At 40.4% G+C, this 22,526-nt stretch overlaps 1 protein-coding gene across 6 annotated transcripts in view; it reads right to left on the bottom strand.

The window, feature by feature from the left end:
• LOC135210723 (uncharacterized) overlaps nt 1-22,526 on the bottom strand; it is a 94,930-nt gene that overhangs the window by 34,371 nt on the left and 38,033 nt on the right. Inside the window, exons 1-7 of one of the 6 annotated variants that reach the window (XM_064243518.1) lie at nt 15,963-16,099; nt 15,302-15,414; nt 12,660-12,808; nt 10,381-10,549; nt 8,136-8,222; nt 6,810-6,956; nt 6,066-6,185 (exon numbers count right to left, since the gene is read on the bottom strand). In XM_064243518.1, coding sequence (XP_064099588.1) covers nt 6,066-6,185; nt 6,810-6,956; nt 8,136-8,222; nt 10,381-10,549; nt 12,660-12,808; nt 15,302-15,414; nt 15,963-16,005 — 828 coding nt within the window. In that variant the 5' untranslated portion in view covers nt 16,006-16,099. Of the gene's footprint in view, nt 1-6,065; nt 6,186-6,809; nt 6,957-8,135; nt 8,223-10,380; nt 10,550-12,659; nt 12,809-15,301; nt 15,415-15,962; nt 16,100-22,526 lie in introns of those variants that run through there. The other 5 variants (XM_064243521.1, XM_064243519.1, XM_064243520.1 and 2 more) reach the window with 5 other exon arrangements.

Here is a 22,526-nt window from a genome sequence, read left to right as displayed (position 1 = left end):
CATCCCGGAGGTAATGTTGAGGCGGAATGACGGAAATGCTCCTCCAAAAGGTGCTATCAAGTATATCTTTCGATAGGACCAATTATTCCTTTGGAAGGGCAAGAGAAGTAGCTACGGCTCTGACCTTCGGTGAGCTTTCACTTTAAAGAGGCATCAAAATCAGTCTTCTGGGCAAGATGAATATGAGCCTCTTTAATGACGGTCCCATCAAGAAAGGAAAGCAAACAGCATTCTTCGGACAAACGGTCAAATCTGGTCTCCTTTCACCGAGCAACCAAGAAGATTACCTGATGGACCTCTTATCTCTTTAGTTCGATTCATTCAAATAGGAACTTGAAGAGCCCTGACAGGGCACATGGGCTCTCTCTGGTTCTTGACCCACGAGAACTCGAACATTCTCCCTTTGTGATTGCAAAGCTCTTCGGCCAAGGATTAGACGGGTTTCCTCGTTCTTAGCCAAGAAAGACGGGCTCAACTAGCAGCAGACAGCGCTGTCCCCCACCCTTTGAAAAGCCCACCTCGGCTACTGAACGCTTTTGGAAGTTTCACTAACTCTCTTCGCCGTCGCCAGAGAAGAAGCTAGGAAAAGCGCTTTTTCTCCGTCAAGTCCCCTTTAGAGTAAGGGAACCTTCATGGAGAGGACCTCAAAGGGACTTAGCATAAGATGTTTCAAAACCACATCGAGATTTCCATGAGGGCGGTCTTGCTGTGGGAATCTTGGGGTGGTTTCGAACGACCTTAAGAGATCGTTGTTAGATCCTTATTGTCGGAGGAAGAGGTCCAGTCCTCTGTGGCGGAAAAACGGCAGAAAACAAATACTCCTATAAACCTTTAATTGTAGGAACTGCCAATTTCTGCCACATTTCTTAGATAGAGTAAGAATCTCGCTAACTTGGTTCACAGAGGTCGTGGAACGAGGAAATTCCTTCCTTTTTTGCCACCATGCCATGAAGGAGGACCAACTTAGGAACTGGTATAGACAGCTCTTGAAGAGGCCTCTTCGAGCATTAGCGATTTGCTCTCGCAGCTGCCTTTGAAAAAAGCCTCTCGCTCCTGGCCACTTTTCGATAGTCTGAACGCAGGTATCAGAGCCAGAGCGGAGAGGTTTTGGTTGAAACCTTTTGAAGTTGAGGCTGTCTGGTAGTGATCTCTCCTCCAGGGCAACGTTCTTCGGGAAGTCCACAAGGGAATTGTCATATGAACCTCTGTGAAACCACTCTCTTGCTGGCCACATTGGGGCAATCAGGAGGTGCAACCATTGTCCCTTCTGAAGCTGCGAACTTCCTCAATTACCTCCCCCATGATCTTGAATGGGGGAAAGGGCGGTAAGATCCAGGTCATTGTCCAGTTCCTCAGAGGCAAACGCAGTCCACTGCAACATTGCCGCCCCTGGGATCCAGAAGAACCGGGGAGCAATACAGAGGAAGCCTCTTCGGTCATCGATGTAGCGAACAGGTCGACTAGAGGACGTCCCCACAATGTCCATAATTGTTGACACAGACTTCCTGGTGCAAGGTCCATTCTGTTGGCAGAATGCTGATTTCGTCGACTGAGAAGGTCCGCCCTGACATTCTGAACCCCTGCCACGATCTCGTCAGGATCTTGATGCGCCTTGCGTCTGCCCATAGCAGAACTTCTTCCGCAAGGAGAAAAGGGATCTGGAGTGAGTTCCTCCCTGATTCTTTAGATATGCAAGGGCTGTGGTGCTGTCTTGAGTTGACTTGAACGACCTTGCTTGACAGTTTGTCTTCGAAGAACTGCAGCGACAGGAATATCGCTGCCAGTTCCTTTACATTGATGTGCCAGGCTACCTGTTCCCCTCTCCAGGAGCCTGACACTTCCTCCCCCCCAGTGTTGCTCCCCAACCGGAAATGGAAGCGTCTGAGAACAACACTAGGTCGGGGCTCAGAAGATTTAGGGAGAAGCCCTCTCGTAACTTCTGAGGGTGGGTCGAGCCACCATCTTAAGTGGCCTTTTACTTTGTTTGAGATCCTTAGGATCGCATTCAGGTCCTCCTTCGACTTCCATTCTTCCGCAAGGAAAAATTGAAGAGGCCTGAGGTGCAGTCTTCCCAGCGAGACAAACTTTTCTAGCGAGGAAATGGTGCCCAGCAGACTCATCCACTCCTCACCGAACAAGCTTCTCTCTCTAGGAAGGCTGCGACTTTCTCTAACCCCAGTCGCTGACGTTCCTGGATGGAAACGCCCAAAAAGCCACTGAATCCATCTGAATCCCCAGATACACGATGGACTGTGTCTGGGGTCAGATGCGACTTTTTCGGAGTTGACCAAAAGACCCAGAGACTTTGCTAGGGCTAACGTTAATTGAAGGTCCTTCAGACATTTCCGCCTGCGACGACGCTCTGATCAGCCAATCGTCGAGGTAGAGGATATCCTGATCCCTGACGAATGGAGCCACTTCGCTACATTTCTCATTATCATTGTGAAACCATCGGGGCCGTGCTGAGACCGAAACAAAGGGCTCTGAATTGCCAAAACCCTGTTGTCTAAGACGAATCTCAGGTACTTCCTTGAAAGAGGGTGGACGGGGACGTGAAAGTACGCGTCCTGCAGGTCCAGAGACACCATCCAGTCGCCAGGTCTCAAGGCTCCTACACCGACTGAGGCGTCTCCATTTTGAACTGATCTTTTCTCTACAAAAAGATTGAGCCTGCTCACATCCAGGACTGGGCGCCAACCCTGACGACTGCTTCGGCACCAGGAAAATCCTGTTGTAGAAGCCCGGTGACCCCAGGTCCAAGACTTGTTCCACCGCTCTTTTTTCGACCATCTGGTCTAACAGATCGAAAAGGATACTTTTCTTCTCTCCCTGATAAGATGGAGAGAGGTCTCTGGGAGTTGATGTTAAAGGAGGAGGATGTAAAAAGGGGATCTGTACCCCTGCTCTACGATCTTGAGAGTCCAAGGATCCGCCCCTCTCTGCCTCCCATGCCTCCGCAAAGAACTTCAGCCTGGCCCCGACTGGCGTCTGAAGGACAAGATCTTCATTTGGTGGTTTGGTTTTTAAATAAATGAAGCTCTTCCTCTCGAAAAACCTCTCCCTCGAGGAGCTGCTCTCGAGGGGGGTGCCCCGCGAAAGGGTTTGACTTTCTTCGGGGGTTTTACTGAATGAAGATGTGGAAGGAACTTCTGGACGTCTTGAAGACTGTACCAAGAGGTCCTGGGTCGCTTCTCCTGCAAACTCGTTGCAAGATCCTTTACCATAGCCTGGGGGAAGAGATGGTCCGAAAGAGGCGCAAAGAGCAATTCGCTTTCTGAGCGGGAGAAACGACTTAGCGGTAAAATTGCATAAGAGAGCTCTTTTCTTTAGGAAAGCCGTTCCAAAATGAGAAACTAGCTCCTCCGAACCATCCCTGACGGCCTTGTCCATACATGACAACACGCTGGACAGCTCCCCAGACTGAGAGAATCAGGACTTCTAGACTGAAGATCTAAAACTCCCAGGCACCAGTCTAAGAAATTAAAGACATTCAAGGTGCGAAGCAGTCCCTTCAAGTGGTGGTCCGTCTCCACAGGAGTCCAGGACACCTTAGCAGACGATAAGAGAGACCTCCTCTGAGCGTCCACTAAACTGGAGAAGTCACCAAGAGCGGACGAAGGAACCTTTACTCCCTAGTCCTCCTTGGTTTCATACCAAATTCCTCCTTTCCCGGAGAGTCTAGAGGGAGGAAGGGTGAAAGTGGTCTTGCCCTGATCCTTCCTTCGAGACATGAAATCTTGAAGTTTCTTGAAAGCCCTCTTGGTCGACAGCGATGTCTTCATTTCGACGAACTCAGGGGTCTTAACGGACTTGGAAGACGAAAGTTGAGAGGGAGGAGACCTAGGGGCTGCCGGCTGGAACTTATCCCCGAAGGATGAACGTAACAGCCTGACAAGAACCTTATAGTCCGAGACAGCTGAAGCTACAGGAGGTTCTTCTTCGACGGAACTCCCTGGACTACTAAGTTCCCCTTCCTCCCTAAGAGGAACTGGAGAACGTCCATCAGGAGAGGGCGTACGTCCAGCAGTCTCAAGCCTGAACAAAGACTTCCGTTGATTGGAAGTACCCGCTTCAGGTACGGAATCGCCCTTACGACGATCCTTAGAAGGACGGACATCCTGCGAACGTAGCGCGTCCTTTGAAGCAACGGGAACTGTCTTAGCAGACACGTCCCTACGAGAGGAAGCGCGAGCTTCCTGACGAGAGGCGCCAAAAGCGTCCTGCTGAGCGTCCTCAAAAGCGTCCTGCCTCGTTCGAAAAGCGTCCTGCTTCGAACGGCGAGCGCCGCCGAGCGTCTCAAAGGCGTCCTGTCGACGCCGGAGCGCAAAAGCGTCCTGCTTTCGAACGTTTTCGAGCGTCCTGGCCGAGGCTCCTCAAAAGCGCCCGCCGGAGACGCAAAGCGTCCTGCTTTCGAACGTCCGAGCGTCCTGGCGAGCGTCCTCAAAAGCGCCCTGCCGAGGAGCGCAAAGCGTCTAGCTCGGAGCCGCCGAGCTGGCGACGTCCTCTAACTGCGAGAGCGAAAGATACTCGGAGAAACTAGGAATTGGAGACGATGAGACTGGAGAGAGAGACAAACGAGACGAGAGAGAATGAGACTGCTTCGTCCTCTTGACGGGCAGCCTAACGTCCTTTCTACGCTTAGGCTCGACTGCTGCTGGGCGAGTCCTCCTGAGCCATAAGAGACGTAATCTGGTCCTGAAGGGACACGAGGATATCCTTCGTAGGTGACGAAGGAGCAGAAGAAGGGGCAGGACTGACCCTGCGAGAAGGCGAGGGGCGAGGGGACGCCTCCTTCCTTCTAGCAGGTACAGCTACCTGCCTCTCAGGTGAACACGCCTGTGCGCGGAAACCAACGTCCTCGTCAGTAGAAAACCCTACCTCTCTTCTGAGGAGGAAAGGCGTCATACGCGTCCTCTGACGAAAGCGGTGACATAGGACGTGAAGCGTCCTCAAAACGAAAAGTCCTTTTCAACGGACGCGAGTCTCTCCGAGCGCTCCACCCCTTGCGCGGGGAGGACGCTTCGGAGGACGAAAAGCAATCCTTCAGGACACGCGCTCGTGCGCGCTCCTTGGCAGCCTGGGACTTAGCAACAAGGCCTGCCGAAGGGACGCCATCGGTCGGTGGGGAGCCTTGTAACCCTCTTGCGGCTTTCGACATACCCACTCCCGAGTCCTGGGAGTCCGATAGAGTCTAGGCCTAGAGGCATTATGGGGCCGATCTGACGCCCCCTCCACAACACTAGGGGCACTAACACAAACTTTCACAGGGCCAGTTTCTAAGGCCAAAACTTTCGATTCAAGAGCGCGAATAGACTCAAGAATCAGAGAAAGGGTGTTACCTTCTCCAGACACAGCACTGGGGCCCGAAGGCAACAAAACAGGATTAGGTTGAGCAAAATCTACCGGTGTTAGAGGAGGAGAAATGTTACATTCCTTACCTTTCGTAGAACTGCTCTTGGAGGAAGACCTCCTGACTATCGCGCTCCAATTTACGTCGATAGGTCTCATACATCTTCCATTTATCATCAGACAAATCCTTGCATTCATTGCACCGATCTCCAACATCAAGCAAACATTGCCCCCTGCATTCCAATACAAAAACTGTGAGGGGATCAACTGAAGGTTTAAGAAGCCTCACCTTACATTCACTCCTCACACACACTCTGAAACTTCCAGTACTTGATCCCGACATCATGTACACAGAAAAGCCAATCCAAAATCAAAAACCAATCCACTATTACGCGTGCCAATCAACAATCCAGAAGTCGATACCAAAAGTCAATCAGATAATTAAAGCGAGATAAAATCAAAATCCTAGACGGAGGTACTGTAAACAGTTGTTCCAGCACCGGCGACAGAAAAAATATGAACAGAAAATGGGAATGGTTCCTGATATCCGCCTCCCAGCGGCGGGAATGGGTACTACCACCTGGCCGCCCACTATGTGTGCCGCGAGTTTTGAAATTCTGTCGGACGTCAGAAATACAGCTATATATATATCTGACAGGTAAGTTTCATGAACAAAACTTAATTTCATTGCAGATTACGGCTCTCCCTCAACTTACCTTCCGACATAGCCTGCCTGATGAAGCATCATCTAATGAAGCCAGTTCTTCATCAAATGTCCTCAGGGTTACTTCCTTTTCTCGCAAAACTGTCAGCTGGTCTTGAAGGACGGCATTTTCCTGCACAACAGAAAAATAAATGTCATGTAAATTATTTGCTAGTTGGTGTTTTGCCATGTCTATCAAAGAACAGGTCAAAGAACAGGGAAAATTGACAAATCCTTGTCAAAAGCATCAAATGTCAACTGTTTAAAATGAAAAAAGCAGTAATTACCACTTTAAGTTAATGTGATCTATAATATTGTACTCAAGAAGCCCGTCCCTTTTTTCAAAAGACCATTTGTATTTTTTTCATTAGATTTAGGAATGTCATGTAATTACACCATAAAAGTTTTCAATAAATCATGAGTTAAGCTATATCTACAAAACTAAGCAGCAGTAATATTGGTGCTCTAAATTTTTTACTAATGTACTGTACAAGAATCATGACTCAAGACTGACATGCAACCACAGAAAACTTGTTATACATTCAGTTGTATGGGCAGAGTAAAAAAAAAAATCCGCATTAAACCTGCTATCCACTTATTAAACTTAGAGGCCATATTTGTTTAAGGACGCATTCTAGCATAAGACCTTTTTAATCTAAACCAACCAACCAAATAGTACTGCAAAGGAGAAAAAATTAGACTAACCTAAAAAATGAACTTGCTATAAAAAAATAAAAAAAAACCTGAATTACCGTACCTGAACCATACATGCCAACTGTATCTCCAGCTCTTCCCTTCTGCACACTTCTCCCACTCTCTCATTCTGGGATTCCTTTAAGCGTTCCTGAAGTTCCTCAATCTTAGCCCTGGTTTCGAGTTCTTCCGTTGCTCTATCCTCCGAGGTCTTGAAAGATTGTGGGATAAAGAATCATTGTTAAAACATCTCTATGACTCAACTTACAGTGAAATGAAAATCAGAATATTCAGACCCTTACATTCTTCATTCTAAACTTCCCATGAAAATTGAATTCACTTGGCATGAAAGTCAAAATTCAAGACTTAATATCTTATTCCTAGTGAAATGTAAAATAAATAGAATCCTACTTGTAACCAGATTAAGGTCCTGTTTATCAGATGAAAGTTGGAATGGACTTTAATTAATAAGTCACAGGTTAGAGAGAATGTATGCATTATATCTTTATTCATGCATTATCTTTCACATTCCATTTGCATAGTTGAATTTATTCGTATACATTTCTCATTTAAATACTTTCAGCATATCTCTGTTACATTTTATGTGTGTATTTTTTCTGTCTTTTACAAGGTTAATTAAAAAAAATTATTTATATTTCTCAGAAATTTCAATACTTAAAAGAGGGGATAAGTAATGTGGATTTTATGGACACTAGGTACTAATCATTCCATGTCACTTAGTGGATTTTAAACATTTTGTGGGACACCTACTTCTAAATAAAAGCTGGATCTAAAACAAAAGTGTTTTGTAAACTGTCAGTAGTAATTATAGTTTTAAAACAATAATAGAGAATACTTGAACCACAACTTCCAAAAGGTATCATGTATGAGCGCATGGGGCTCTGAACATGAATTTTACAACATACACATTGAACACTGAAAGACTAAAATACATTATGTACACAGGTATGATTCACTAAAGTTGCCACATGCTCTGGAAAATAAATTTTAAAGGACTCAAAGAAAATTCACCAAAAAACAGGTAAACTACACCCGTCATGTCAATATTCCTGTATTTCTAGGAAGATGATAATAAATTATGACAATGAGATAATACTGACAATGCTGTTTGAGAGAATGATAATTTAACCACTAGTAGCAAAAGTAGAAAGTAAAGTAAAAAAAAAAAAAAAAAAAATCAAATCGCTAGTGTCAACACTTTAAAGTATGGCATTACAGTATATTGTTTTAATTCTACAGAAAAAAAATATTTAAGACACCAAAAATGCAAAACTTAAATTCTGTACACAAATGTATCAGAAGAGGATTGACATTTAAGCATTAATTGTGGGGGTAAAACTGGATGCAGATAAGGACTGTGGATTTTTACCTGGCAGCCACACTTATTCTCCTTCAACACTTCCCCATTCTTTTCCTTCTCCTCCCCCTCCTCCTTCTCCACCTCACCCTCCTCATCCTTGGGGAAGATTAATGAGAAACAGCTTTGGGGGAAAATGTTTTAAACAGGTATATTTTTGTACACAAGTTATTCCCAATTAGCCAAGTACTATCTATGACACCATTATGATGATTCTATAAAAACACTAGTTTGTGTATCAATGATCCGTTCAACACATTTACCTAAAAACAATGAAATACACTAAAAATTCTCCTTGTTCTATGCTGAATAACCTACTACATAAATATGTATATCTATAACATCACGATATGATTCTATGAAAATATTAGCTTGTGTATAAATGATCCCTTCAACATTAATCTAAAAACAATGAAAATTGCTAAACATTCTCCTTGTTCTTAGCTGTACAACCTATTTCTATTTCTTGTGTAAATTATATAAATATACAAATTAAAACAAATTATTCTAAATTTACTTGACATTTACGACCCCCATACAACTTCTTGCCATCTAATAGATGGTATCTTTAAAAGACCCTTGATAATGTGTCCTGCCTTACCTAGATAATGTATTTCGATTGTAACCTCAAGTAGATTTCGTTCATGAGTCACTCTAATTTGTCCTGCTGCATGGGAAAGGATCTTTCAAGTCTTATAGTCTTCAATGAGAAAATGAAAACAATATCGACAACGAAAAGTTGGAAATATGATTATGGAAGACAAACTGGGCAAGCATATTTGATAAAAAGACTATTCCTAATGGGAAATATGTTAGATTACTTCAAGTTTGCATGTGAAGTTATAAAACAGGTTAAAGCAGCCGATTGATTCACTTAAAAGTTCCATACATGATTTTTTCTAAGCTGGAAGTAAACATACTCGTAAATTTCACCTAATTTCATTGTTTATTCACGGCACCTGCTACAGTCTATGAGAAGTATATATATAAAATGCTGCTTTTCACTGCTCCTTTTTTTTGCTTTTTTCGGGCATTCAACCCCCCCCCCCCCCCCAATCTTTATGACAGTCTTTTGGTCCGGTGGTTTTAATAATAATAATAATAATAATAATATAATAATAATAATAATAATAATAATAATAATAATAATAATAGTTTAAATATAGTTTATCACTAAATTAAATAATCACATTAAAAGAAAGTTTTCTCCGACGATATTTATGCAAGAACTTAGTTTTGGGGGAACGACTTAAAATGACCAAAGCTTGGTTATAGTACATATTATGTCAGCTACAGAACTTATTTCGGGCCTGTCTCAAGAGCAACATCATAAACAAGTCATAATACTTTCTACCACAATGAATAACTGATTTAAGGATCTCGGGTACTATAATTTTCTGCCACTTCCCAATCAAAGGAAAACAAAAGAACCAAGAGATATGGAGCTTTCTTCAAACTGAAAAATCAAATTCAGTTTTCAACATTCTACAATACGTACGTGAAAATGCAAGGTGCCTTATGTTATTTCTTTAACCAATAGCCTATGTACTATTTAGCAATGAAATTGCCAGGGGATATAGAACACGACTCAGTTTCCCTATGTGTGGAATTTCTTCATACTGACAAGTGATAAAAATGCTTAGGAAGCAATAAGGTCAAGAATATTCTGTGAAACTATCCTAATACAATGAGAAAAATCATTGCCTGATCTTGTAATTCAATAGGGTGAAAAGGTGTGTAACTTTGAGACATATGCAGTGCTTTGAAAAGGTGTCCAGTGTATAAGGTTTGAGGACAAATTTAACGTGTACTAGGTGCGTTTGCTTCAACATTCTGAGTACAGTAGGCATTTCCTTAAAATACGGTAGAGGTTCTTGTGCGGTATACAATATTGTAACTCGATAAGTTATAATATTCCTGACAAAAATTGGGTTGAAAACTACAATTATTTCTAGTGTGGTTTGATGGTCACTGTCTAATTAGTTGGAATCCTCAAATTCCCAACTGAATGTCATAAAACTACCTTGTTTTTGAAACTTCTAATGCCGCCAGGTTCGGAGTTTAATCATACTGGGTACTAAGTACAACAAATTTGCATCTACAACAAGATAGTTTTACTACGAGTGATAGATCCCATTCGGTATAGGGAAGACAAAACGACTGACAATAACTTACAAGAGACTGTAATCAAGTTTTTAGCCAGATTACTATGTGATAGATTAAGAGAAAGTGTTACTCCTGTTAAGGCACTGCCTACCTGTGTGGTATTCTCGCACGAGTGAGAGCGACGGAAGCTCTGTTCTTCCAGGATAATTGATCTTCTTTTATTTCTTCCTCGTAACTGCTGGGCTCCTGCCCGAGCCTCCTCCAAATTCTTCTGAAGTTCATCGCAACGGGCTTCTAAAGATTCGATGTTACCGCATAAACTGAAAGATAAAAAGGTGGAGAAATGTAAATTTATAAATAAAATTTAAGTACCTTGAAGTGACATAATCCTACATACTGCCTCCCTCCTGTTGTAGGGTGGAAACTTTATACTCATTAGTGAGATTTTACGAACACTTACTGGCTAAGTGGAAATTGTCGTGTTAAATTGTATAGCTAATAACAAAGAATTCCTTATCAGAGCCATACAACAACGCCAGTACATTTTCTGTCTCATACATTTACAAAGATGAATAAGCAGCCAGTCACGCAAAGACCACTAAATGGGTTGGCAAGGGAAATTACCACAAAATGAATGTGCAGCGAAATAAGTTGAACTTCTGACATACGCTGTTGATAAACTTTATTGGCAAAAATCTGTCTCAGATGTTGTAACACTGAGGTAACAGCAGTGTGTGTGTGTGTGTGTGTGTGTGTGTGTGTTGTGTGTGTGGTGTGGTGGGTGTGGTGTGTTGTGAGGTGTGTGTGTGTAGATTTTGCCAATTAATGCTGGCACAGGCTCCCACTTCTTGATCAGTTCGGAGGAACTGATGTTATGAACTCGATGAGCTGAACCTCGTTGCTGGCACACAGGTTCAAACTCCATTAAACAATCTCTCCTTACGATGCTCCTAATAAAATTTGGGACCTGATACTCCAACTCCAGTCGTGGTAAATAACGACATCTCAGTCAGGAGTGTATCAACTTGTTTTGATGTGGTTTTGAATTCCCATGGTTTAGTAGTTTCAGGAAGGGCAGATTTAGGATTTCTTTATTGCCAGGTATGCCTTTGGTAGTTACACTTATCGGAAAACTGGGCCTATTTCAGGCGGTGTTTGAAACTCGTGTCAGCTCCAATAGAATGTGTATCTACTGGTGATGAATAACTCTTAACATAAGATTATAGTTACATCTACCTTGAGACTATCCTTATGCCTACGTACATCTCCATTCTGGGAAGTATATTCACACTATTCTGCGGCCCTTAAACCTGGCATGATGTAGATTTTATGAAATCTGGGCCCTAGGGGTTGGATGGCTCTTGCTTCTTGAAACAAACAAGCCACAGATCTTCATCTTGACGATTGCTCCATAACTCACAGACAATACGTGCAACTCAAGTATGGAAGCGAAACTCCTCATAGGCTCAGGTGTTAGATTTTGCGCAGTCGGTATCTTCATTTTCCCTATGTATCGCTGGGCACCAATAACGTCGGGAAGATTAAAGTAGCCACAAATAATGGATCTTGTAGTCCGTTCTGGTCTCGAAAAATCACGGCTACTGTCCAGGATATCGGCGATGGCTTGATCCTCGTGCATATGCCTAACTTGGCAGTAACCTTACACCTGGGATGCTGCTCCCTCCTAAAAAGAAACTGCAGCATGCGAAGTCTGGCCATTTGGCCCAGACTAAAATGTGTGAAGCTTATCAGCTTGAGCATAGGAGAGGGAAGAGGAAAGGGTATCTAAGGAGGAAGAGGATGAGGGGATAAAGGTAATTCAAGATAAAAGGGGGGGAGGGATAGATGGAGAAGTGTATGTACGTCCAAGCTTGTCTCATTGGATCAGCGGTCTCTCTTTTTCTATTCCTTTAGCGAGAAAAATCCACGGTTGGGAAGCATGACGGACGGAGGGGGAGTGTTCAGGCCCACTCGTGAGGGTGAACATTGGGATACCACACTTGTTACCTCTGGGGTTACTAAGTCGCTGAGGTTTTTAAGCAAAATAAAAAGTTTTAGCAAAGACGCCCCATAATCTTTATAGACCAGAGCATGTTGCGGAAGTGTTTGCTTTTTATTCTTGCAAGCACGCATCTTGCAAATCTACCCTTAGTGTTGGTGTGCATAGTATAACTTCCTAAATCCCATTTAATAATGGAGACTTTCATTTAATGAAGAAAATTCCTTTTCTTGCATTCAGTTCTCTTTCGATGGAACTTGTGAATGATTTTAGTCTTCAGAAAACGACTCGAAAAACACAAATCTTCTTACAGCTGCCTTATTTGCAAATTAGCTTTTGTTGATGAATGACATGATTGAAGACGACGTTTCATGGCGAATTACCCGCTTGAAAAACACTAAGATAGGTGAAGTACAAGGTGAAATATTTACCCTTTGATTTTCCTCTTGTCAGCAGCTCCTTCTGCAGAGAGCCTCTGGTTGTTCTTTTCCAGCTCCTGAATTGATATTTCCAGCTGCTCGTAGATGCGTAGCCTGGAGTCGTTGACCTCTCTCAGCGCCGCTGTCTGCTTGCTCAAGTACTGTTCGGAGGAAGAAAACACACTTTTAGGAGGAAAAAAAATAAACGGTCACAGTTTACTCACTCGATTTGCTTTTCTCAACCTCGTCGATGCCAGTGCCAAGCCTGGATAGAAGAGGGAGGTTTGGTGTAGTGTAATTGCCTTTAAAATACCAAGCACTAACGCGGTACCCTTAATATTATTTCCCCGCGGCACTGGGCCACAAGAATTAGGCTAAAGGATGGAACTGCAACAATGCCGATAAAAACCAGACCCAAAATCTATTGCAAGAGTCAGTACTTATTTTAAAAAGTGGAAAGACTAAGCCTACGATAAGATTATACTCTTCATATACTATATATTTCGGGACAAGTCAACAGACATACAATATATGGTTTGAATTTACTTTTCAAATGCATGAAACTGTAACCTGATTATGAACCAAGCTGAGTTTTACAACGAATGAATGGAAATTTCACCTATAATATTACATTATTGGAATGTTTTCACAAGATAGTGCATGTTGTTAGTTTTTAAAACCACCGCAGAAATGATCTAAGTAAAATAATTATTGTTCATTAATAAAAGGCAAATACCCTCAAAGTATATACGTTATTCGTCGATGAAACTAAGACGTAGTCACGTAGTTGAGAGGAGAGGAGCAGAGAGAGAAGAGAGAGGGAGAGAGAGGATGAAGAGAAAAGAGAGAGGACGAGAGAGAGAGAGAGAGAGAGAGAGAGAGAGAGAGAGAGAGAGAGAGAGAGAGAGAGAGAGACTGATGAGATTCCCAGGTATACGTGACTGGAGTTAGACCAAGCATGTTGCTTACTAGTTGTAAAGATTTTGTATTGTCCTTCGATAAATTTCGTAAAAATGATGCACTACCAGGGAACGTAGCAAATTAAATGAAAACAAAATAATTCAAAATGAAGAAAAGTAATTTAGAAATAATATATATATATATATATATATATATATATATATATATATATATATATATATATATATATATATATATATATATATATCGGGAATATGGTCACGATGCCGCCTGGAAGATTACTTAGCATGTCAAAGGTATCATTACGTTTTTCATACGATATTATTGACAGGCGCCAACGCTGTATTCAGTCACACAGGCGGTGCAAAATTTCGAACCCTACTAATTGTGTTCACTTTAGCTTGAAGCCTACTGAACCCATACCGATACTTTTACCACCATCCCACAGAATACCACCAGCACTGAGTAGACATTTAATCCCAGTCGTCGGAGAAGTTATGGGGCAAAACCATAGATATTGATGCCCAAGTCCGCTATGAATCCTAAGCGTATATACAGCAGGCGAGTTGGCTTTCACTCCTTTTATGCCTTCTACAGCAAGTGGATACGGTGTTGGCCTGGTAAACCATTGGTTAGCGATTCAAATAAGCACGTGTCTTCATAATTCATTCCCAGACGAGATTGGTAGCTTTAGCGATAGTATCACTGACGGGAGGGCTCAAGTTAGGTTATGGGCAATGTGGGCATCGAGAAGCTGCACCTCACTGACGCTATTTTAACTGGTCTATAAATGCTCTTGAGATTTAACCAAATATTTACGTCGAATTTCTCTATTCAACATTTTATCATTTCCCTACAAAATTACTTAAATCTATTAAACAAATGTTGATGGGGCAAATTGATTTTCCTATCATTACAGAATACTAAATATTTCTTTGGCGATTTGTTAAAATATTGGCCTATTTCGGGAAAATAGTTCGAACATTGGAAAAAGTAGCTTGTATTACTAACAAAACGGGAGAGTTGTTTCTCCTTATTTTACAAATTTCTTTAACTTATAATTATGCCAAACAGCTCGTACTATTAACATTTAAGAAGATTACAACTGCTAATAAAATCAATTCGCGTATCTCAAATATAATTTCTTAGTTGTAAATGTAACCGAGCTTTTTTCTCTTAAACAGCCCAATACAAATACTGACAAAGATACACCAATGATCACAGTCATATTCACAATTAAACTGATGAACCATGAGTGGGACGACCTTCGCAGACAAGTACTATAACACCTCAAATTCAATTTATATTCATATATGAAAAGATGGGCTGCTGGTAGACCAATGTTACGATCGTTTGATCATATGAGGTTCATCTTTGATTCAGCAGTCAATGCATAAATACAGCAGTGACTACGATTTTTTTCCTTTTTTATCAACACTTACAATAGAACCTGTTTGCAGAAAATGGTAGATCTAGGTAATAACTCCGCGTCGGGCATTTCTTTGGAAATTACGTTTCCCATAGTATTTGGGTTGCTTATTAAGACCTTACCGTTATTTTTGGGGGGTCGACTGTAATCAACCTCAAGGGTCCAGCACTACAAACGGCGAAATACATTTGACGCCCCAATCCCTAGTGGCTTTGGTATAAGCGGTACCATTCCTTGCAGTCCGCGCGGAGTTATTGCCTAGAATTACCCAGAAAATAGACTAGAGGTTTCCAAGAACTCTCACCTCAATTTCTTGAAGCTGATCCTCGATGACAGCCTGTTGCTGCTTGAGGTTCGACTCCAGTTCCCGATTCCGCTCCAGTAGTGTCTTCCCCAACTCGGCAGCCAACTGCAGGTCTGGAATATGAGAAAGAAGGACTCTGTTAATTACATCATATTAAGAGAGAAAAAAATTCTGAAGAAATAGGTTGAATACTAACATATGAATAACATTACTAACATTATATATAATATATATATATATATATATATATATATATATATATATATATATAAAATCACACGATTATATAAAGAAAGGGAATATCTTTCTTTGGGGCCAACTTTCAACTTTGCTGCATCAACATTTTCAATGGCTGTAAAGTAATGGCAGATATTCATATTTATTACTTCAAATTATAGTTTTAAAAAATTAAACAAGATTACAACCAGCTAACGGTAAAAACACTAATTAGGATAACGACCAGGTACAACAAAAGCAAACTAGGTAATACACCTCCCAACGACAAACATCCGCACACACGAAATATTGAAAATAAACTAATAGCAAACCAGTCAATATTCTAAGTCGGTTTCTTGTTTATTACTAGCTCATTGGCCCCGGAAATTCTAAGGGTTAACGTATAACTGTTTATCTAAAAAGGTACAATGATCTAGATCCATACCAGATTCATAAGTTGGAAAGCGACCACGAAAACTGTAGGCCATCGGCCTAGCCAGCAGGCTACCACTTCGACCAGAACCGCCAAAATGATCACAAGACCTTGATCTCAGTGCCCTCACTGAGGAATCAAAATAGGTGGCGTTGCAGTCCTCGCGTGTATACAAACAAAAGACGCCTGATTCCAACCCGCTGGCTACACTCCTTATGTCTAGTAGGTCCTTGGGTCTCATAAATGTTTGAAAGAACACGTCTTACCGTCACCAGGGCATGCATCCACAAAACAACTCTAGGTAATACTTTTTGACAAAATTACATGTATAACTGTCAATAGAAGTAGTTTAGACTAAAATGGCACTTTTCCAAAGGCGAAAACAAGTTCTGTAGAAGCAAATAACTTTTCAATGATTTTTCTGTATATCATGAGAATAAGATCCGTAGGATAGCCATTAATTACGTAAAAATTCAAAATGTACTTTTTTCATGGGCAAACTGCCAGTTACTACTAATATGAATAAGAGCTCAGTTAAGGGGGGTAAAGACATTAATAAGTAGTAAATTCAGGTAAGTTTGGCCTAAGCCGGTAAATGCTGGATTTTTAAATACATGCAAAGGAAACAGAATGTTTTCTGACGTCTTGTGTGCAAGACAGTCGAGGTTATTTAAAGAATCATTAGCTTTTTCCATGGTGCATTAGATACTGGGATGTTTGGAGGTTAAAAATTCCAAAACCCGTTAAGCTTGAACTCTGTCTCCAAACACCAAAAACCAATTATTCACGCACCTCTTGCAGAACACTGGTTTAAAACTTACTTAACACTCTTTTAACCAATTTTGTTCGTGGTATGATGAGATCAGAGAGAGAGAGAGAGGAGAGAGAGAGAGAGAGAGAGAGAGAGAGAGAGAGAGAGGAGAGAGAGAGAAGATGGCTACTTTGTAGCTGATCGTTTTCTTAAACGAGATTTTATCTTCGCCCTGCTGCATTCACTTTAATATTTTTTAGAAACTTCGGCACCAAATCAAGTTGGTCCCTTATGACCTCGTCTTGTAAGTATGTATGTACATGTATAATATATATATATATATATATATATATATATATATATATATATAATATATATATAATATATATATTAATATAATGTGTGTCACTTACCGTTTTGAACATAAGCTGGGGTGGTGCGAGAGGGTGATAGCCTTCCTACAAGGTTAATGCAAACAAAACGTATCTAAAGAAAGCTTAACCATCTGCTTTCCTCGCCTATGAGCTGAACCCGGGTATCTTGCCTGGATATGCTGGAAATTTGGAATGGTACCGATCACACCGCAAGGCCCTTGTAGTATATAGCTCTTTCTGACCAGCAACATAGTTCTGTACGACAAATGTTCAATCTTAATTGGAAGCCATGTCGTTCTATCATTAATGGAATAGCCTACTGCATTGCACTGGCTCAATAATAGTAGCGGTGCATTTACTTTACACTTTCATATGTTATCCTTCTCGTGGTCAGGTCGGCAACGCGACCTCGTTCTGATACTCTGGATACTGGTTCGAATCCTGCTACGTAAATCAGATTATTTCAGATTCTTGCAATTGGATCTAAGGCTTTGTGAAGAATTCGTGAAGTCAAGAGGACATGATATTTATTACAGTAAATACGTTTAAAATTTTTTTTTTAAAGATACCGTTTCAGACAATAGTATGGGGACGTTTCACATCTTTACTTCGTGCACTCTTTGGAATGTTCTGCAGTGTCCTGAACTGGCACATTTCAAGGAACACAAGTAAAATGACATGTCATTTTTTTCTGTGGAGATAATTAAGCAAATAAATCAAAACTTATAGTTCATGTCTTTGATTTTGACAAATGACTTATGCCAGTTTTGAACGGTACTAGTAAAGAATTATACTTATGTTATCTACCAACACGCATCACAACCACCAAGGAACTTTTTTTTGTTTTAACAGTCTTTGAGACTGCAGCTCATACAAGTGCCACTATTTCACAAGAATAAGAGAAATGCTGCGTCATGGAAAAAGTCAGCTAGTCACCACGGCATCCGCTTTCCACGGAAATGCCAGTCTTCCGGAGCCCAAAATTCACCAGGCCATTACACCTTTTGTAGCTTTTTTCTCACCCGCCAAAACCAAGGTGCACTGAGAGCGCCTTCTAGTTATGGCGGCGTCACGCGAGCCTGTTTGGTGACATACTTTGCCCAGCATCTTGCTGACAAACTCTGCACCACGCAGTCAATGCCAGTGGCAAAACTGAAACTATGCAAGTTCATGTTTGTGTGACAGATACCTTAACGGATGGAAAAATCTGGCTGACTGGAGCAAGGTTTGGTGGCAAGATGTTAACATTGCCGGAAAACAGGGCCGTGTGATGTTGATTTAGCGCCAGTCCTATCTATCGCCACAGTTGCAATGACTCTTGTTACAATTTTGTGTCGTTTTATAATTCTCTGTTAACTTTAGTCTAGTGTACAATGCTTAGAACAAATAACGAAACCTGGAGTCTCGGGTAATAAATAATGCACTAACAGTAATGTCTAATCATGAAGCTAACTTTGGATAATTACTCAGTGTTTTGTTAGAGTGATTAAAAGCAATTTGTTGACCTAAACGACTGTTTTTTTTTATTTCACATATATACATATCCATTTAATTAAAGATTTACGCTTGAGTTAATGGACGGGTAAATTTATTTTTTTTATCTCACTCTGATGGCCGTTCTGTTGTTATTTGTTTTATTAACCAAAGAAAAGTCACCGAGAGAAAGAAGCCTTCATGATTAAAAAAAAAAAAATCACCCATCACAGAATTGGCATCTCATTTTAGTTTATGCTTTGCCGAGAGATGAGATTTATCTGCAAATTTGAATATTATAGGTTAACGATCTAGTTAGGTTAGGTTGGTTGAGTACTTTCAGTTTATCTCATTTTTCAATAAATCTACCCTAACATAATTATATACTGACACAACCAAAAATAAATACGTAAATAAACAGTATTTGAAATCGATCTAACAAGCAAGTCATTAGGTGGGCAGGGTTTTGAGGTAAGATTTACAACCATGCTAAAATGAAGAACTACACACAATTTATCTTTAGCATGATTTCTGAAAGTTAAAGAAACTTAGATATAACTGCTCTCAAATTTACTAAATTCTTAGTTTGACCAGACCACTGAGCTGATTAACAGCTCTCCTAGGGTTGGCCCGAAGGATTATTTTTTTTTTTTTACGTGACTAGGAATCAATCGGTTACCTAGCAACGGGACCTAGTACAGCTTATTGTGACATCCGAACCACTTTATATGGAGAAAGGAATTTCTCATCACCAGAAATAAATTCCTCTGATTCCGCACTGAGCGAACGCGGGCTATATATATAGTATATGTATGTATATGTATATGTATATGTATATATATTATATATATATATATATATTATATATATTACAAATGTGGCGACGCCAGCGCTTGTCGGTAAAAGCACATGACATAAGTATCTTACCGAGACGGTTCTACCGGCGTAACCGTAACCGTCGTGGAAATGAGAAATGAACAAAAATCAATATCGTTAACCTGATTCTCTGAAGGAAGCGAATCGCGGCAAAAACTGGAAGTGTAAATAAGGGAATGTCGTCAAAAACAGAAGTACGTGATACTCTTGCTCTTCGGCAAGTGGACAGACTTCCCCCCGGTTTCCGGTCCTCAGTCGCTGATGAGAGACGCAATCTCTCTCTCTCTCTCTCTCTCTCTCTCTCTCTCTCTCTCTCCTCCTCTCTTTCATTTCAGGAAGGAGAAGTTTTAACTTGGTCTGTTCCCTTGTATAGGTGTTCAATTCCAACTCCAGATCTGACATTGTTGCTTTCTAAAACTGAAAAAAAATAAATTTTAGGGTTCACATACGAAGCCGGCGTAGGTACGTGGAGGAGTGGACTCTCTCTCTCTCTCTCTCTCTCTCTCTCTCTCTCTCTCTCTCTCCCTACCTTCTCTCTCTCTACCTAAAAATCTATTAGTTTTCCTTGTGCTGCTCATAATAACAGCAGCTGTTAACCCTATGGTAACCTTGAGTCAAATGACCACAAGAAATGGACAGACGTAATCTGACGGAGTTATGTAAAAGACAAGAACTGTATCGAGTGTTAAAATGGTCATTTTACCTACATTTTTTAAAATTTTTATGATGTAGGGGCCGAGCCAGGCATGGCTGTCAATATGAGATTTAATGGCTGCAAGAACAAGTCCTCTTAAGTTCGGGTCCAGCGAAATGATTTAGGAAATAAAAAAAAGGCGAAATCTCCATTCATGACCGAACAAGAGAGGAGAGATAAGCACAGGAATTGAAAGAACTTGCAGCAAAGCTTCACGGTGAAGTGTAAGCGGAAATAAGTCACGATGAAAAAAAAAAAAATGAAAAAGCAAAAAAACTAAATATAGCAATTTTTTTACGGTTGGTTAAAAAGTCTCTGAGATAACAGAGACTGGAAGAGATTTCCAAAGCTGTGCAGGAATGGGAAAGAAAAAGTCTATACCTAACAGATTTTGTAAATGTTACTTTTAAACGAACTGATATCATATCCAACCACTGTCGCTTAAATCCCGTTTACACCTTTATATTCTTTTTTTTTTATTTAAAAAAACCGATTGGTGCAATGAAGTCAATCGCAGTATATAAAAAGTTAAAAAGCTGTGTATTATTGCTCTTATTATTTCTATTTTTATGGAACATGATAAAATTTCTTATGGTCATACGTACAAAATGGGAAAAACGTTAAAGAATGTGAGAAGGGAAGCAGACATAAATATATATATATATATATATATATATATATATATATATATATATATATATATATATATATATATATATATAAAATTCTAAATTCAGTATATCAGGAATGAAAAATACAAATTAAAAAATCATGTATAATTCACAGGAGTAAATTAAATATAATAAAAAGTAACGCATCACTATAACCAAATATATATATATATATATATAATATAATATAATATAATCTATATATATATAATATATATAATATATATATAATATTATATATATATATTACTGAAAGTTTAGTTAATGTCTTCATGTTTTTAGGGAAACTTTTTTTTTCATTAATCAGACAGAATGATCGAGTCTGTGGATGCTTTTATATATATATATATATATATATCTATATATATATATATATATGATATTCATATATATATATATAAAGCATCCACAGACTCGATCATTCTGTCTGATTAATGAAAAAAAAAAAAGGTTCCCCTAAAAACATGAAGACATTAACTAAACTTTCAGTCTACGCACGGCTATCGTAAATTACCTGCTTGCATATCGAGTGTGAGAACGGAAGTGTGTAGCAGGAGAGAGAGAGAGAGAGAGAGAGAGAGAGAGAGAGAGAGATTACCAACCTTCCATTAACTGGATTCGGTTCACTTTATACTGGTTATTGAAAATAATAATATTGATGTCTGATCTGATTTGGAATTGAATACGAGTTGTCAGATCGAATTTAAATTGCATTATGCATTGGTATCGCTGAGATGATCATTAACAGTACATCTCGGTTACACGGCCGCAGAGAGAGAGAGAGAGAGAGAGAGAGAGAGAGAGAGAGAGAGAGAGAGAGGCCCGCGTTTCTACATCTGTCATGAGATTTGTGGGATACGACAGCGTGAAAGAATTTCGTTCGCTAAGAAGGAATTTTAACTTCAAAGTTTTATTACCAATATCACTATTACTTCGAAAGCATACATTATAGTTACTGTTCCTATAAAAGGTTACTACTTATCACCATCACCAAACCAGTTCGATATCATTATCATCTTCAGAAGAGGTGGCAGATATAGTATTATTTTCGTTATTACAAAATTCCGGAAAGTAGAAATTGTACAAATCTTAAATATATACACGTTATACCACCCAGCCAGGGGACGAACATCCTACAAGCGCAGGAACACCTACGGAATATGCAAACCACAAATTCCGCAGCCCATGGTACTATGCCGAGGGGAGTAGCAGGAGTAGTTGGTCTGCCGAGACGTTGGCTATTCAACGGCCCTCCCCCACCCCCGCCCCCCACGATGTTGCCACCGCAGGAAATTAACAGGTTTATGACCGACATGAGCGCGAACATACGAACGCACAGACGCTGCAATAAAAGCTTTTCCTCTAACGATCGTTTTCATGAAAGCAAGCAGACAGTCGTGTGCTATACGAGAGGATCACTACGATAAAGCTTTTCTCAAAGCTCTTTTGCAGAAGAACAAATACACAAAACATGCGCAACAAGTGCATGCTTTCTTTCAGTGTCTGTTTCCGTAAACAAAACATGCATGCAAACAGGCGGCCAACATTCAAATGCTTTTTCCTAAAGCATTACACTTTTCTATCAAAACCTTGTGTTTCATGAACAAACATACAAATGCACGAAAGCTACTTTAGCGATGATTATCCCGTAATGCTAAATATCAAAGCACAAACAACCGCACAAAATGCTTCACTTTTAATGGCTGCTACTAAACGCATTAACTTTTAAACTTATCT

Source organism: Macrobrachium nipponense, chromosome 4 (genome assembly GCF_015104395.2).
Source record: "Macrobrachium nipponense isolate FS-2020 chromosome 4, ASM1510439v2, whole genome shotgun sequence".
Lineage (NCBI taxonomy): Eukaryota > Metazoa > Arthropoda > Malacostraca > Decapoda > Palaemonidae > Macrobrachium > Macrobrachium nipponense.
This window is presented reverse-complemented; position numbering and strand designations above follow the sequence as displayed.